The sequence below is a fragment of the Pteronotus mesoamericanus genome, unplaced genomic scaffold (genome assembly GCF_021234165.1).
Source record: "Pteronotus mesoamericanus isolate MK-2021 breed Mesoamerican mustached bat unplaced genomic scaffold, CSHL_Meso_final contig_221, whole genome shotgun sequence".
In the NCBI taxonomy this organism is placed as follows: domain Eukaryota; kingdom Metazoa; phylum Chordata; class Mammalia; order Chiroptera; family Mormoopidae; genus Pteronotus; species Pteronotus mesoamericanus.
In genome coordinates this window covers 17,806,252-17,823,142 of record NW_026555092.1, presented here as the reverse complement: position 1 = coordinate 17,823,142, position 16,891 = coordinate 17,806,252, and the positions used below count along the sequence as shown (strand labels likewise).

Below are 16,891 nucleotides of genomic sequence, written 5' to 3'. Positions count from 1 at the left end.
GGACATGCATGAGGGTTGCCTGGAAGTGTCCAAGGTCCTCGTGTACATGTGCTGGCCTAGTGGGGTGAACATGCACATGGCATGAACTGTCCTCATGGAACCCATGTGAAGGTAGGAAGGGCAAGTGGGCCTCACCCGCAGTGGAGGAGGGAAGAGATGGGCTCACCTGCGGGCAGGGGAGGGAGGCCGCAGTGGCACCAGCACAAAACCCATGCTCTGCAGATACTGCACATACTGCTGCAGGAACGCCAGGCTCAGCTCCTTCAGCCACGGCTCCTCACGGGTGCCTGGTGGAGGCACATCCAAGGCCTCACAGCTGGAGGGGGCCTCTCGGCTCCCAGGCCCTGACTCAGGGCGATGGCGCCGCTGTAAGAGCAGAAATTAAGGAAGGATCTATCCACTGTCAGCCACCCTACTAGGGGTGGAGGAATGGAGGTCACTGTGGGGTAAAGAGAGGTCTCAGGGGGGAAATCCAGGAGTCTTGAGCGTCACCTGCCCCTCAGGGGGCCCACAGGTCTCTGGGGGCCCGTGCAGCCAGGCAGCTGGGTCGAAGAGCAGGGCTGTTGCACAGTAATGTACCAGGCGGGATGACTGCTTCAGGGTCTCCAGCTCCCCAGCCTACGGAAATGGGGCAGTGAGCGCTAGAGCGGTGGCCAGGGAAGGGTCACAGGATGCTCCTGGAGGACGCGGGTTCCAGCTACTCACACTGATGGGCATGCTGGCTGGGGTGGACCGCTGCTGCCAGGTTACAAAGAGGTTCTCCATCTTCATCTGGCGCTCCAGCTCTGGGGGATGGAAGCATTAGTAGTGGCCTCCAGGACCTGCCGCCCTTCTCCTCCTAGACTCCACAGATTGCCCCTGCCCACCGTCTGGCCCAGCGCCCTCACCTCTGCGCTCTGTCATCTTGATCTCCAGGAACTGTTGTCCGTGGTAGGTGACAGGATCAGGGGGTCTGGGCACAGAGCCGAGTGAGGCGCTGGGGCGAGCAGCTGTGATATCCCTCAGGGCCTCATCGAAGGGGAATGTGTCCAGGGGAAGTGAGCCCCCAGCCCGAGAGGACCCACTCAGTCGGCCTTGCTCTCGGCTCAGAGGGGGGCTTGCGCTCCGGATGAGGGTCTCTGCATCCACTGTCGGCAGTAGGAATGGGTTTGGCTCCTGAAAAGATGGAGCCTCACAATGGGTGCGTGGCCTTTGTCCTCAGACCTTCTCTCCTGCCCCATGGCCTCCCCTCCCAGACTCTCTCTTCCCACTGCCTTGTCCCTTAGTCTGTCCCCTCCCCCTGCTTTGGAGATGTACTTTCTTAAACCAACCTCTCAGGAGCCAGAACTAGAGGAGGGAGCCTGAGCAGCAGGTACCTTCTCATCCCGCACTGGGAAGTCCAACTGGCCGTAATGATGAAAAAGTCCAAGCTTCTGGCTGAGGAGGCAGAAGATGAGATGGGCACGTGCATTCTGCCACTGCACGAGGCGAACCAGTGCTCGGCCCAAGGCTGCCCCCAGGTCTGGAGCCCAGTTGTAAGTCAGCAGCTGTAGCTGGGAGTCAGGGGTCAAGGTCAGTGAGGTCCCAGAACCTCTTTTCCCACCCAGCCCCTGGTCCCACATCTACCTTCTTATCCACGACCTCCAGTAACAAGAACCTCTGCCGGGGAGCATTCCGCCCTGAGCTCCCGTCGCCGCCTGGCTCGAAGCGCTGCAAGGCTTTGGCAGCTACAAGGTGGGGATGGGGGAGTCTTAATGGGGGTCTGGAGACAGAGTCCCCTCAATCCTGTCCTGTTGTCCGCAGGGTCAGAGACCACCCCTTCAGTCACTCTAAACCCACCCTCCCCTAGGCCATCCTCTCACCCTGCTGGGTTGGTCTCCTCCACTGCAAAAAGTTCCTTCCCAGCAGCAGCAGATGCCGTTCAGCTGTGGGGCGGGGCGTTGGGCCCAGCTGTCCAAGGGAACACGGACTGAAGACGTCTGGCTCTGAACTCCTAGTGGGAAGGAGGGATGCACAGAAAGCAGACTGCTTGGTTTTTATCCCCTAACCATCACCTCCCTGAGCGTAAGCCCCAACCCAGCTCCACCTCCACAGGACCCCACACTCACATATGCTGCTCAAAGACGCGGACGCTGGTGTCTCCAGCCATTGAGGTGACCAGAGTGGTGAACTCAGACAAGATGGATGGCAGGAGGAACCGAGACACCATGTGGGTGGAGCTTCTGGACACCGAGGCACAGCCTGGACCCAGGGCAAAGAAGTCACGGTGGAGCTGCAGGATGGGGACCAGGCTGAGGGTGGGAGTGGAAGGCGGAGGGGGAGGGGTCTCACCAATCTGAACCATGAACTCCATCCAGCGCTGAGTAACATGAGCAAACACAGGCTGCAGGGTCCCCACCTCGCCCTCTTCCAGCTGCGTGGTCCGGCGTCTGAAGACACACCAGAAGTAAGAACCTTACACGGATACCTGATATGTATGTACTTACATAAACCCAAGACCCACCTGTGATTTCACACCACACCCTCTCCTACACAACACATACATGCACCTTTGTCTCTTGGCTCCAGATTCCGGGCCTGATGCCCGCTCAGTTCCACCTGGAGTCCGAACATTTTCAGTTTTGTGACGCCTCCGGCCCCGAGTGTCTTCTGGCCGATCCAGGACAATGTCATCAGTTGTTTTGGGGGAACCCAAGTCCCCAGATTCTGTTTTACTCTGAAGGCAATGCAGTGAATGAAGAGGGGCTATAGGGAAGGGGAACAGGGTGGAGGATGGAGGCATCATGGAACAGTAACAAGAGCCTAGAGGATTTGGAGGCCCAGGTTCAGGCCCTGGCTTCACTGGAGGCTGACTAAGCAGCCCTGGGCAGGCTACTCAGCTTCTCTGCGTCCCAGCTGCCTCACTGGCAAAAGCCCCACTTATCTTGCAGGTTGTGAGGTATGGTAAAGAAAGCGGAAGTGAAGGCACTCAATAAGCGGAGGCTCTCTACCAGTGAGAATTTGCCAAGTTCTGCAAACTCCTACCCATGGGACAGAGTAGTTTTATATCTGTAACAGGAAATGTGAGGCAAGGCTTGCAGGGGAGTGTAGGTGGAACTAGGAGGCAGCAAGAAAGTAGATGCCAACTTCACCACTTCCTCCCATTCTCTCATTACCAGCATATCCCAGAAGCTACGCCGGCCAGCTTTGCTGGGGGGAGTCACAGGCTCCTCAGGGGCAGGCCCAGGGGGAAAGGCGCTAGCTCGGCTTGCAGGGCTCTTGGTTTCCAATGACCCGCTCCTGAGACTTCCTGTGGACATGAGACAACACAGACATCTGTCACTAACCATCAATCCCCACAACGTAGCCCCAAGACTGGTACTGATAGTGACTTAACACTTCCTCTACCAGTTAGTGAATGGCGGTATCTGCAATTGATAGCACATGGCTGTAGGTGTTTGTGTGAAACAAATTCCTGACATTTTCCTCTCTAAGTGGGTAACTCTAAGCATGGGTACATTTCTGCTGGTGACTTGCTGATGCAGGGAAGGCAAAGGACAACTGTGAATATGTATTTCAGATGGAGCCTTTGTGATGTCTTCCCAGACTCCCGCACCTGAAATACCATCTTGCCTGGATCTGTGACATTCTCTGGTTCCCACATACCTGGGGACATGTCCTCTGTGCACAGGGAGGCTGGCAGAAGCCTTAGCTCCATGACAGCATCAGCCAGGGCCTGGCGAGCTGCTCCTCGGAGCTTCTCTTCCAGTTGCACAATACTGATATTCCCTTTTTCCCACACATCCAGTCGGAGCCGGGGGGCCCCACTGTAAGCTGGAGGAAAGAATGGAGGTCACTTGAAAGCGCCCCCAGTTCCTAGAGCACTAATTGAACACCCCTCCTCTAACCAAGCTGCCCCACCTGAAGAACTGTCTGGCACGACTGGGCAGCGAGTGACCTGGGTCAGCTGCTCAAATTCCTCCTCTTGCAGTACATCTGGGGGCCCCGGAGAAGAGGGGGGCCAAGATGCCAGTGAGATGGGGGCCCCTCCCTCGTCCACAAAGGCTAGGGTGATGCAGGCAACTCCTGGGTAGAAATCCGCAGGAAAACTCAGGTCTGGGACTTCCAGGTCCCCCTTCCTCCCCCACAGGCCCTCTCGGGCAAGGCTGGGGAAGGCCCTCTTGGCCACGAGACCAGAAAGGGCTTTCCCACACCTGGCGGTGCCCGCACTGTACCTTTGCCCCCAGTGCCCTGTCCACCAGGCTTGTTATACAAGTAAATGTCCAGGTCGGGGAGGCTGCCCTGTGGTGGGAGTGGATGCTGGGGAGAGAACAGCCACCGAGAAGATTAGACAAATGGACAAAAGCCATCGTGGAATGCGTGTCTGGTGGGGAATGGGAAGCACAGGAAGACACAGATAGATAATAAAGGTGTATGTGAGGGGAGGAGGTATACACAGGTGCATCAGCAAAGATACACATGGAGAATCTATATAAAATCCTTACACCGTAAGGGTGTGTGTGGGTTGGGGGGGTGGTGCAGGGATGGGGTGCACGTGGGTGTGGAAAGAAGTGGGTGAAACCTCACCTGGAAGTGGTTCCGGCCGTTGCTGTCTGTGTACTTGGGAGAGTGAAGGAAAATGAGCAGGTTTTGCCGCAGGTACCAGGCCAGGGCCGGAAGCCAGGGCCTGCAGGAGGTGGGCAGGGCCAGATGCAACACCTCTGAGGGGAGACTTCCAGGCGGCTGGATGAACTGCAGAGAGTGGGAAGGGGGGTCAGAGCTGGGTGAAGAGGTTCCGGCCGAGACTGTCCCGCACCTGCAACTGCGCCACGGAGGGTGTTGGAGTCTCGAGGTGAGCTGACCTCCACGTCAGCTGGTGTCAGCTTGCAGTTCCGGACAAGCATGACTGTGATGACATCCAGAGTGGCCTCGTCCAGGCGCCGACGCAGAACCCGCACCAGCTCATCTGTAATCTCAGGACCTTGACACAGCCATGGTGGGAAGGGAGAGACACTGGCTGAGGACCAGCCACCCCAAACCAGCCCTTAAACCCCAGACTCAAACATTCTCCCCTTTACTAGAGGCACTAGGGCCTAGTTCTGCCAAGCTACTCACTGTGACTGTGGACAAATGAGTTTTACCTCTCAAAGCCTCAGTGCCATTAGCTATAAAATGAGAACAGCAGCATCTACCTCATGTGTAACCATCTTAGCCCAAGACCTAGTACACATTAACTGAGCCATAAATATTAGCTGGAAAATTCATTTGCCTAATAGACACCTCAGGCTCAACACTTCTCAAATCAGACCCATCATCTTCACCCCCAAACCACCCTGGTATCCAGCCAGTGGGACCACCATCTATCCATATAGTCACCCAGGATAGATACCTGGGTGTCAGCTTTAATGACTCCTCTTCCCCTAGCTGCATTTCAATCAACTACAGGTCCTACCCCCTAAATATCACAGCACTCTGTCATTCCCACCCAGCTCCTACTTGAAGGAAGCCCAGAGCATAGCGTAAGCTGGAGTAGGAAGGCTCCAAGTCAGGTCCCAGAGACTTCTGGAACTTCATCTGGCTCACTCTCCTACCCTCTCCTTGCAGGCCTTACCTGCCTGCCCTACACCATGCACCAGTAGCTGGATATGTCTGTCCACTTGGCCCACAGGACGAGCAGCATCTGCACTGCGGCTGGAAGCCAAGTTGAGGGGAGAACGAGGACCCTGTAGGAAAACTCTGGTCAAGGCCCACTCCAGGGAGCAAAGCCTGTAGGAGCACAGGGCATCAGAGAGTGGAGGGGATACATGCCGAGGCTTCCTCAGAGGAGATGGGCTCCTGGCTTCGGGACAGAGCTAGGGAGGGAGGCAGAGCATCGCTTTCCCATGGCCGCTCACTGCAGGTTGTCTCCAGGAGCCTAGGAAAGAGTGGCAAGATATTTGGATGTACCTCTTCCTGTGCCCTCCACGACCCATAGTTTACCCCATCTTCCCGGGGCCCACATACCGAAGATAATACACAGCCTTTGTTGCCCGCTCCTGATAAACAAACATATTCTTCCGGTTCACCACGGAGAAGGCATTGAGCACAGAGCGCAGGGCCTGGATGGCTGTGGGAGTAACAGGGGCTCAGGAAACTCCCTTCTCCAGAGCCCCCTCCTCACTGCACCTGCCCTCTCATGCCATCACATACCGCGGGAGACCCCCATGCTGGGACCCATTTTGAGGCGTGAATGGACTCGAATCACGGTTTCCCACACAACGTCACAGGAGAAATGGCCAGGGACAAACTGCATTGTGGCTGCCAGGTACCCTCGGGGTGCACAGCTCTCATCAGCGGCATAATCTGATGGGGGGAAGGCAGACTGTGGTCAGAAATGGGACCGAGCCCTCTGCCCTCTGTAAACCGGTCTACTCGTCCTCACTCCCCTGGCTCCTAGGCCCTATTGCCCTGCAGGGGAAAGATGGTCATTTTGCGTAATAAGGTAGGACCATGCTCTTAAGACGACAGGTCACAGCACAAAGGTTTTCAAAACTACATCAGGGAGACGTGAAGGAGACAAGAAGATGTATCAGGAGAGGCAAAGCATGAGAAAGTCCCGAAGATAATTCCACAACACACTGACCCTGTCAAAATATATGTCATAATATAACATACACCCCATCTGTGTACTCATTGGGAGATGCAACAATAACCCCTTAAAACAAAAAGGTATGACTGCTTACATACATCTGCCGCAGAGTGGGGAAAACTGTCTTGTGCTTTGGAGGACAACTACCCCAAGGAGGACAACTATGCAAGAGCCCACAGCCACAGTGCAATGCTTTGTCTGAACTTTTCCGGGTTTCCAGGTTGACACGGAACGTTCCAGTAGCCCAACAGTGGCATTTGGTTTCCTAGAGAAGCTGCTGTTAGATGTGAGCAGTGCTTAGGAAACCCAGAAGCTGCAGAGTCCGAAATGGAATGCTGATTGCTAAAGGTTTCAGCAAAACCACACGGAGAGACTCAAAATGAGGAAGGGCTCTGCCTGGTTTCTGACGGGTCTAACATCTCAGGCTGTTGGAAGTCTTGGGAAGCAAAAGTACCAGGCTGTCCTAGCTCATTTGCAGAAGATGCTGTCAAAACCCTGGGAAACCCACTAATTGCGGGAATTCTGCTTTGATATGGAACACATCCCAGGATGTGCTGAGAGAGGCGTTCTCCAGAGCTGTCAGGAAGGTTTGTCTACAGACTCGCTAAGAATGTTAAAAATAAGGAGTGGTCTGATTTTACTTTTAAACCAGAAGGGAGAACTGAAAAGAAATGACACAATTTGGCTTTCCTCTATGACAGCGATTTTCAACCTTTTTCATCTGATGGCACACATAAATTAATTATTAAAACTCTGTGGTGCACCAAAACATGTATTTTTTGCTGATCTGACAAAAATAGGTATCACTTTGATTCATTCACACAGGGTGGCTATTGCATTGGCTACTGTCACTTTCTAATTTGACAATCTAAGGGAAAAGAGGTCAATGCCCCTAACTAAATAGTCAGGTATTACGTGTTTTAAAACCCCTGTGGCATACTGGTTGAAAATTGCTGCTCTATGAGTTGGGGTGAGAGGTCATCAGGAGTCAGAGAGGAGAGAAGTGCAGACTTCAATCACATTCCAAGTAGATTACCATGCTCCCTAACCATGATCAGGAACACCAAAGGGGCCCTGTGTCTGCATGTACGGAGGGACAGACAAGCAGATGGCATATCCTCCTGCCAGGTCTCAGGCTCTGCTCCACTGGTCTTCTCTTGGCTGTCAACTGGCTTACTTGTCCCCCACCTCTACCCCCCACTTCTTGGCCCTATTTACCCTGCAGGACAAAGATGGTCACTTTGGAAAACAAGGCAGGGCCAAGCCCTTAGGGAGACAGGTCATAGCAGGCGCCCCTTCAATGACCCCTCTCTCCAGTATTCTTCAACCTCTCCTCCCTACTATAGAACTTTATGGCTCTTCTGCTGTGGAACATAAATGTGCTCAAGTCTCTTATTTTAAAATTGCTGCTTTGACCCCTTTCCTTTAGGTCCTGCCATATCTACTTCATCTCTCCCTTCACTGACAACCCACTTGAAAGAGTACCACATTTAGCTATGTATAATGTGTACTTTTTTGCCCAAGATTTTGAGGGAAAAATAAGGGTGTGCATTATACCTGGGTATAATGATTACATACCATGGATATAATAGTGAATACAATAATCCCGTGTACAATGTGCACAAAATGTCGGTGTGCATTACACATGGCGAAATATGGGAGTTATTCTCTGCTCTAGCTATGTAACATCCTTTCACTTTTCAATTTCCTCTAATTTGTATTCCCATCTCTCTACTGAAAATACTTCCACTGAAGTCACTGATGAACTTGAAATGGCCAAATCTAGTGATCCTTTTGTGTCTTCTCCTTCCTGCTCTCGCTGTATTACTTGGCACCAATGGCCAAGTAATAGTGACTCTACCCTCAACATCTCACCAAGGTCTTTGATAAAGGAAAGGAAGGCTCCCGGGTGGAACCTCACCCTCGCTGGGCAGTGGTGCCCGCTGCCGGGAGTGGAAGGGGGTCTCGCTGCGCCACAGATCTTCTTCACTCTCAGCCACCAGGAGAGAGTTACACACGTGACTGTCATGAAGATCCTGAAGAAGCAGCCGCTGGGAGAAGAAGCAAAGTATCAGGGAACTGGAATATTCCCTAATAAACTGATGGTGGTGGTGCAAGGTGATAAAAGGCCAGAAAGAATGTCCATTATTGCTGGGGGCGGGGGGGGGGTGTGCAGTCAGAGGTCAAAAAGATCATCAGTTCTCACTCGGAGGTCAGAGATGGTGTATCTAACAGTCACTGGGCTCAGGGCTCCAAGTGCTGGACCCCAGTTGGGAAAACATGTCCTTTTTCTTTGCCAGAATCTATTCACCATCCTTCAGGTCTCAGCTTAAAAATCATTCCTTCTAAGGGGCTTTCCCTGACACTTCAGATGGTCAGATCCTGTTGTATGCTCTCAGAGCCGTCTCTACCCTTCCTTGGCATAAGTCTTCACAATTGTAATGGAAGTAATTTGTGTAATTTAGTTGTTCATTGTCTATCTCCACTCAAGCACCAGAGTCAGGGTTTCCTCTTGTTCACCATTATACCCCTAATACTGTGCAATGAGTGGGAACATCTCAACATCTCATAGTCCCTGGGAGGGTATGAGAGGAACCCACAGTACTAGGGGTGGGTTAGGGAGAGTTCTCTAGTTTGTGGCGAGTCTGGGGAATAAGAGCATACCAATAACTAGGGGTCAAAGATGGATCAAGAGCCTCTGGAAGTCTAGGATCTGGAAATCCCTTCCTCAGCTGGGCTGTAACCATGCCTGGAGAGCCCTGCCCCCTGGCTGCCCCTTACCTGGTTGACCTCCCTGCAGATCTCCCCAACTCGCCTCACCAGGAGCTGCTGCAGGTGGCGACACTCGGCGCCTGGCCCTCCGTCTTCCCGAATCAGGCTCCTGGGAAGGAGGGATGGTGCAGACACAGAATTGCAGTGCGGAGGAAATTGTGAAGGGAGGGTCACGGGAGTTGGGGCCAAGAGGAACCATGAAAAGGAAGTAGACTGAACAAAGGGGAGGAAACACGAGGGGAAATGGGAAGGGTGGAATTCTCCAGAGCAATTCTGGAAGCCTAGGCTCCATGACTGCATCACCAGCCTCCACGAGGGTACCATACTGAGGTGTCTATCATGCAGCTCACTTCTTCATTCTCAGATCTTCTGTAACAGAAGGATGGCCGGCCTTTCTCTCAACCCCACCCCACCCCACCTCTGGGATTAGAGCAGTATTTAACCAAATGCCAAGGTACGAATCCCAGCTCGGCCACTTACTAACTGTGACGTTGGGGCAGTAGTTTACTTATCGGAACTTCAGTTTCTTCATTCATAATAAGCATAAGAACACTTGGTAGAGCTGTTTATAGATTAAATAAGCTGATCCAGGTAAAATGCTTAAACAGTACCTGCCACTTAATAAGCACTTGTTAAATATTGTCTATTATTCCTTATTTTTATATATCAATTTCTGAAGTTGCTCTGAGCTATAGATGCCCTTAATGCTCAGCAAGGAGCCAAAATTCCCACCAGCTTTTCCACTCCTTTAGAAAAGTAGAGTGACATGATTTGCTATTACCTGTGGAAGTAGTCAGGAGCCCCTAATCTTAGAATAAAAGTCAGACCGCTACCCAAACCCTTTAACAGCATTCAAGAGAGGTGATGTGGGACCAGAGAGAAGAGGCCAACATCAGAGTCAGGGTGCGGGGTCCTGGCTTCTGCTTACCGTGCATGTGCATACACTTCCACACGATCCTGTAGTATCCGGACGATGAGCCAGAAGTCAGGTAGGCAGGGCCCAAGGACGCCTGAGAGTGAAGTCTGTGGAGGTGTTGTCCCGGGCGGGGTCCGCAATGTGAAGGAGGTCTTCTCACCCAGGGTCTCATTGGGACCCTCACTGTCAGAGCCACTGCTGCCACCATCATAACCTGTGTCAAATGTGCTGAAGTTTCAACCCCATCCTTGGGCTCATCTGAATTTCCAAAGTATATCAGGCTCGGTGGGCCCCTCCAGGTTAGTCCCTTCTGAAGCCCCCTGGCCAGACCTTTCACAGTGTGCCTAAGTGCACTGCCCATCAGCTGGCGTTCTTCACCCCCGGCCACAGCTTACCTAGGTGGTCTGAGTCCACACTGCCCTGACTGGACATGAGGCTTAGTCCCCGGCTGGGCCTAGGCTGGTCCCCTGGGAAGAGAAGGGAAATAAATGCCTGGAGCCTCTCTCAGTCCCACTTAGGACTGCCTTCCAAAAATGGAAGCAGTCCAGGGACGTGCATGTCCTGGGTCTTGGCCTCAGACTTTGCTGCCCAAGTCCTCTCTTACCTCCCTGTGGCAGGCTGGGCAGACTGATGAGGGAGGGGCCCTCAGAATCCTCTGGGGAGCCAAGTGCTTGGGGGCTGGCTGTCAGGGCCTGAGGGGAGGAAGTCAGGGCTGAGTACAGACCCCACACACCCCACCACCATTCCCAGGTCAGCCCAGAAAAGACTCACCTCCCCTTCGATGCCTTCAGCCTTATCCTCATGGTTGTGCCAAGCCCAGGCCGCTGAAGAGGGCACCCCATGGGACCCACCTGGCTGCTGGCCAGCTGCCACAAAGAAGAAGCCACTGTCAGGGTCCTCAAGAAGAACATGGCCAGGAAGGTGGAGGCGACGGAACTCCTGAGGAGCAGAAGCCAGGGTCACAGTTTAGACAGGGACCGCCCCCTTTATTTGTGGCACCCCACTCTCCCTCATCAGACCCTCACAACTACCTCGTGAAACAGACACTAGTGTCCCCATTGCTATGGTATGAAAAGGTTCAGTGACTTGCCTAAGGTTCAGTGGGCCAGTGTCAAGGCTGGGAGCAGGGTCTTTTCCCATTTGGGCTGCCAGCCGTGGGGTAAGGGACAGACAGTGTGGTGAGGAGGTGGGTAGGAGGGTAATTCAACAGACTCAAAGCAAGAGAGGGCCTTCCAATTCTGTATCTGGAGTCCAGGCAGTGCTCTGAGGGCAGCATACCTCCTTGAATTGTGTGAGAGAACGCTCCGGCCCAAACACAAAACTCAGCGGCAGAGTTTGGCGAAGGCAGGTGGAGCGTCCGGTAGAGCTGTGGATATGGGCGGCCGCACGGTGCAGGGCAGGGCTCTGGGGGATGCCCCCTCTCCGAAGTGCCCCTACCATCTCATCCTCCAGCAACCAGCGGATCTGCAGTCAGAGGACAATCCAGGAAGTGGCAAAGAGCACCTCCCTTGCTGACTGGGGCTTTATTTCACTCCTAGACTAGAAGATACTATATGATATTCTGCCTCAACAGATTGAGGAATGTCTCACTTTGATCCCAGAATGAAGGGGTGCCTCACCCCGCTGATACGAGGGAAAGGGTATGTTAGTGTTGAGGGGCTGTCACTTAGGCTGGGGGAGGGAAAGCCCTCACCTCACTCATGGTGGTCTCAATAGCCAATCTGTGGGGTATGGCCAAACTGGATAGTCCTGGGTGCCTAATTGGAAGAAAAGGTCTAGACAATGGTTTCCAGAAAATAAAACTGAGGGGAAACATGGAACTCTGAGAGGGAGAAAAGGAAATACCTGTCTTCTTCTGGGGGTGGCAGTGGGGGTCCTAGGCCATCATCCGACCTTAAAGATGATGGTTGCCCTGGGGATCGTGGGAATGATGCACTGCTCTCAGATGTTGACCTGAACAGGGTAAGGAGCAAAGGTCAAAGGTCAGCAACTAATCTCCTCCCAAGACCTCCTCAGCCTTCCTTTCTTGAAGTATTTCAGATGTCCTTAGTTCTGAAATGCCCCTAGATTCCTTAATGGTCTCCCTACCCTAACAAGGCCCAGGTCCCCCCCCTCAAACTTGCTGTCACACCGGTGATGCTGAGGGTCCGAAGTTGGGGGGAGCTCCACTTCCAGCGGCAAGGTCAGCACAAAGACATCCAAAGTGACACTGAGGTCTCTCAGTGGCACTCGGCCCCCAACTGGGGGGCCCTCCAGACTGGAAAGCACCTGGCCTGGGAGAAGAGGAAAGTTAAGGGTTGCTGGGAACTGTGGGGCAAGCACAGATTCCCAGTTCTCAGGTTAAAGAGTTATACCCAAAGACTCTCGCCCCAACAGGCAGGCAGGCTGCACCGGGATCCATGGCTCTCCCCTCGACACTCCTCAACTCACCCAGGCAGGTGGGCAGGCTGCACACAGGTACTGAGCTGTGCTGCCCACGCAACCGCACAGAGCACGTGAGGTGCAAGAAGAGCGGTGGCAGGTCATGCACAAGGCTCTCAGGCCCAGTGGGCGAGTCGCCCCCCAGGATACTGAAGGAGTCTTCATCAGGGTTCACAGTGTCCGCATCTGACAGCGAGGTGGAGTCTAGCCCGGCAGGCCCCAGGTATGGTTCACGGCTCTCGCGGTACTCCACCTCCAGCTCTGGGTCACTCTCAGTGACCACACAGCCAGCAGATGTGTCTCCTAGAGATGCATGTCTCATGGTCAGCCGGAGAGGTTGGCAGGGGAGGCCCTTGAATCCTGGCTTGAAGTACCCTTCCCCACCTAGAGCCCCTTGCCCACAAACCTTCTTCTCCCATGAACTCAGCCTCTGAAAACTCCAGGTCACTGACTTTTCTGTCTACTGTGTCCCGGGGACCCTCATCCTGGGCAAGGAAAAGAAAGAGACAGTTTGATCCAAGGCAAGACAAGAGCCATAGTGAGGCGTGAGGGAACCAAGGGTCAAGAAAATCCAGGTGGGCTGAGTGGAACCTCTGGGGCTACAGGTTGGTGGTAGGAGAAAGGTAAAGAAGAAAGCCACTCACCTCTCGCCTGCTGGATGGAGGGCAGTAGAAGAAGTAGTGGGGATTGGAGGGCACTGTGCGGAAGTGGAGACCACTGATCTCCAGGAACTTCTCCTGTTTTGGAATTAGAAGGCTATAATGTCCGCCACCCCTCAGAACACTACCCCTACCCTACAACAGACACCTACACACCCCCAGCCCAGGAGAGAACATTAACCTCTGCACAGGCAGGGCTCCGCTTCTCTTCTACCCTCACCTGGATGAGGCTGTGAAGGGCATCATGCGCCTCTCCTCTGAGCTGGCAAACGTCTGTCAGAGAGATCTCCAGGCCAGGGTCTGGATTGCCAGGGACACGGGTGCTCTGAAACTCAGGCTCACTTAGGTCCTCAGTCTCTATGCTGAACAGTTGGGGTGGGGGTGGGAGGTGTTCAAGTTTTAAGAACCACCAAGTCCTCGAGGAGCCTGCTTCCCAGCTGGACACAGCACACAGCTGTCTTACTCTCTAGGAAGGGTGGGCTGGGGGCTCAACAGTGGGAAAAATACAGTTTTTGCGTCTGTGGAACCCAGATTAGTTTGGGGGATCACTACCATTATATGAAATGTCCTTGGAACAGCTTCTACTTTCACTCATATCAACTGGCAACTCCCTAGCTCTAACCCATCTCAATACTCCACACCAGAACAGGAGACAGGGAGAGACAGGAGAAAGGATGCTCCCTAAGCCAAATGGGAGGAGGACGTCTAAGTAGGAGGCAGGAAGCCAGTGACAGAGCACTACTGTCTTTCTGGGGCTTGGGTGCCACATTTGCACGGTCATTCCCTGAAGTTGGAACATCCCGGTTTATCGGGGCTTTGTCTGTGTGTCCCCTTCTATGTCATTCCAGGACAATCCTAACCTGGACTCAGAAGCCAGAAGAGCTCGTTCCCGAGGTTCAGGGCCCTCCTCGATGCTGCTACTAAATAGGCCAGGGCTGAGAGGACCAGGGCTTGGGGGTGCGTTAGGCAAACCCCGAATGTATCCGCAGAGTGTGAGCAGAAAGGGGGTGATGTCTACTTCTTGCAGGAGCTCCTCACAGGCATCCACTGCCATCAGCAAGTCCTGGGAGCTCACACTCTGTGCTTGCTGCAAGCTCCGGAACAGCCCTGGCAGAAGCGGAAGGTGCCACGAGGATCACACTCTGGACCTGCCTCCCCAGTCCCCATCCCTACAATCCTCATGTCTCCTCCCTGATACTCCCTCCTATGGCTTTCTGCTCACCACGGACGTAGCATCGCTGAGCATGCTCCTGCAGCAAGGCACAGTGGTTGGCTGCCTCCTTGTACCTGGGCTCCATCCAGGCTGAGGAGGGGGAAGTCTGGTCAAGAAACTGAGTCCTAGGAATGACAGGAAAGAGGGAGCTTAGCCAACTTCCCTGAGTGACACTTCAGACTCATCATCTGCCCAGATGCCAGTGGATCATCCATAGGTCCCCAATGACTGTATTCAAGGCCCAGGAGGTTCAACTGACTTGCTGAAGGAAGACCAGTGAGGAGCTGGCAAGACTTGACTAAGCAGTTAAGCTCCTGTCACTGCTCATCAACTTGTCTGTCCACACCTGAGTGTGTACCTAAGCCTTGGCTGGGGGAGGACTTAGGTCAACACTGAGGGCACTCACCGGAAGATGAGGTCTCGGGGTGCCTGAGGGGGCTGCATGCTAATCATTTGCTCCCTCAGTGCTTCCAGGGCACAGCTATAGATGAAGACTGGACAGCGGGTCCGGGGTCCATCTGTTTGTACACCCTCTGTTTGTGGAGCCTGACGCCCAGTGCAAGCCTGTAGATCCCGACGGAAGGGTGGGCTTAGCTCTCCTGGATTCTGGGCACTGTCTGTGGAAAGAGGTGTCACATGGTCTTCAGGCCATCTATTTGTTCCCAGTCCTGCTCCTGCTTAACTGACTTAAGAGTCAGCAACCTTACCACAGGCTGGGGTGACACTGAGGATAGGGACCTGGGCCTTTGGAGCCCTGACCCCAGTTCCTCCCAGATCTCTCAGGCTGGAGGCCCCGCTCCAATCTCCAAACTTGGGTTTGGTCTCCTCTTGAGAGGGTCCCTCTAGGCCATAGGCGGCCAGATGCTGGACATCTGAAATGGAAAAGAGAGACATAAATTAGAGCTTCCTGATAGCCCAGTGAGGGAACTGAGGGGTTTGTAACTGAGGGACTAGTGAGGAAGGTCAGTGGTCAGTACCTGAGAAGGCAGCTGGGAGGAACGTCAGAAACACATGCTGAGGGTTCACCAGCCTCGCATAGCAGCGCCACTGAGGGGGCTGGACTGAGACGAGAGGCTTGAGAGTTTCAGGAGGGCCTACGTTCTAAGAGAGAGAAACAAAATTAGAGCAATCTACAAGGGAACAAAAAACCCCTGCTCCCTTCCTCCACCTAGCTGGGGTGTCCAACCTTTTGGCATCTCTGGGCTATAATGAAAGAGGAGTTGTCTTGGGCCCCAGATTAAATACACAAACACTAACAAAAGCTGATGAGCAAAAAAAAAAAGGGTTTTAAGTAAATTTATGGTTTTGTGTTGATCTGTATTCACAGCTATCCCGGGCCACTTGCAGCCCCTGGGCCACGGGTAGGACACCCCTGAGGGTATAGCTTGCAAGATCCAGAACAAAGGGGAATGACAGTATCCTGTCATTGGCAGGAGGCATTTAGTATATCCAGTGATGGAAAGCTGGGTATGAATTGAATACACGGTGATGGAAGGAGGTCAGTGTGAAAAAAGACTCAAGGAGACGAGTAAGTGCTGACCAGGGTAGGAAGAGCCGAGTCTCCTGTGGCCTGAGTGCTGCCGAGTAACTGATCCTTCAGGATCCCATGGCCCCCCACTGGTGGCCCCTCTGGACCTATAATGAGGGCAGAGAGGAGTGGAGGAGGGCAGGGCCAACAGAGAGAGGCAGGGCTCTGAGGTGAAGAGGTAGGGAAGCCAAAACCCAAAGACAGAAACCACCTCCTGGGGTTAGGGGAGAAGGGGCTGGGCCACAGCCGGCTATTTGGAGAGAGGCAGGGAGCTTACCTGGACCGTGGTGGGTCCGCCGCAGCACCTCACTCAGAAAGGTAGCCTGGTCAGCAGCGCTCAGTGGGATCTCCCGGTCACTCAGCTCCTGCCCCAGGCAGCTATGCAGCAGGCACAGCACCATGTCGTTGGAGGGGCAAGGCCCCTCGGTGAAAGGGATGCCCTCCGGCTCTGCCCGACACACATTCTGCTCAGCACCAAGAGCCTCCTGCTACCCGGTGCCCTGGCCCAGCCCTGACCAGCACAGCTCCCAAGCCTCCTCTGGCCCCATCGCCCATCTGCTGGTTCGCAGACTCATCTGCTCTCTATGCTCTAATTCACCCAGGCTTGCAGGCCCTCTAGGCGTGGGGTGAGTGGGTACAAAGTTCACCCACCTCTAGAAAGCAGAAGGAAGAACATCTGGAGCTGTTGGCACTGAGGCAACAGTCCCATTAGGTCAAAATGGAAAGGGATTTCATGGACACAGGTGTCTCCTCCCTGATACAAGCCTAAGAGGGAGGAAAGGAAACAAGACCCATG

The 16,891-nt window shown here is 53.8% G+C and overlaps 1 protein-coding gene across 1 annotated transcript in view; it reads right to left on the bottom strand.

The window, feature by feature from the left end:
• The window catches only part of SZT2 (SZT2 subunit of KICSTOR complex), a 50,995-nt gene that overhangs the window by 8,549 nt on the left and 25,555 nt on the right, over positions 1–16,891 (bottom strand). The window contains exons 21-62 of the mRNA XM_054572085.1: positions 16,747–16,860; positions 16,373–16,543; positions 16,108–16,202; positions 15,545–15,668; positions 15,275–15,439; positions 14,974–15,184; positions 14,577–14,692; positions 14,215–14,461; positions 13,575–13,716; positions 13,340–13,432; positions 13,102–13,180; positions 12,705–12,998; positions 12,406–12,547; positions 12,120–12,227; positions 11,968–12,031; positions 11,553–11,738; positions 11,046–11,213; positions 10,879–10,966; positions 10,670–10,741; positions 10,287–10,488; positions 9,368–9,467; positions 8,508–8,637; positions 6,148–6,300; positions 5,962–6,064; positions 5,767–5,872; positions 5,570–5,681; positions 4,821–4,939; positions 4,546–4,710; positions 4,194–4,278; positions 3,880–4,044; positions 3,625–3,792; positions 3,135–3,268; positions 2,529–2,695; positions 2,311–2,408; positions 2,088–2,220; positions 1,842–1,972; positions 1,606–1,706; positions 1,356–1,532; positions 888–1,155; positions 706–785; positions 493–618; positions 167–366 (exon numbers count right to left, since the gene is read on the bottom strand). Of these exons, the coding sequence (XP_054428060.1) occupies positions 167–366; positions 493–618; positions 706–785; positions 888–1,155; positions 1,356–1,532; positions 1,606–1,706; positions 1,842–1,972; positions 2,088–2,220; positions 2,311–2,408; positions 2,529–2,695; positions 3,135–3,268; positions 3,625–3,792; positions 3,880–4,044; positions 4,194–4,278; positions 4,546–4,710; positions 4,821–4,939; positions 5,570–5,681; positions 5,767–5,872; positions 5,962–6,064; positions 6,148–6,300; positions 8,508–8,637; positions 9,368–9,467; positions 10,287–10,488; positions 10,670–10,741; positions 10,879–10,966; positions 11,046–11,213; positions 11,553–11,738; positions 11,968–12,031; positions 12,120–12,227; positions 12,406–12,547; positions 12,705–12,998; positions 13,102–13,180; positions 13,340–13,432; positions 13,575–13,716; positions 14,215–14,461; positions 14,577–14,692; positions 14,974–15,184; positions 15,275–15,439; positions 15,545–15,668; positions 16,108–16,202; positions 16,373–16,543; positions 16,747–16,860 (5,902 nt within the window). The remainder of the gene's footprint in view (positions 1–166; positions 367–492; positions 619–705; positions 786–887; positions 1,156–1,355; positions 1,533–1,605; positions 1,707–1,841; positions 1,973–2,087; positions 2,221–2,310; positions 2,409–2,528; positions 2,696–3,134; positions 3,269–3,624; positions 3,793–3,879; positions 4,045–4,193; positions 4,279–4,545; positions 4,711–4,820; positions 4,940–5,569; positions 5,682–5,766; positions 5,873–5,961; positions 6,065–6,147; positions 6,301–8,507; positions 8,638–9,367; positions 9,468–10,286; positions 10,489–10,669; positions 10,742–10,878; positions 10,967–11,045; positions 11,214–11,552; positions 11,739–11,967; positions 12,032–12,119; positions 12,228–12,405; positions 12,548–12,704; positions 12,999–13,101; positions 13,181–13,339; positions 13,433–13,574; positions 13,717–14,214; positions 14,462–14,576; positions 14,693–14,973; positions 15,185–15,274; positions 15,440–15,544; positions 15,669–16,107; positions 16,203–16,372; positions 16,544–16,746; positions 16,861–16,891) is intronic.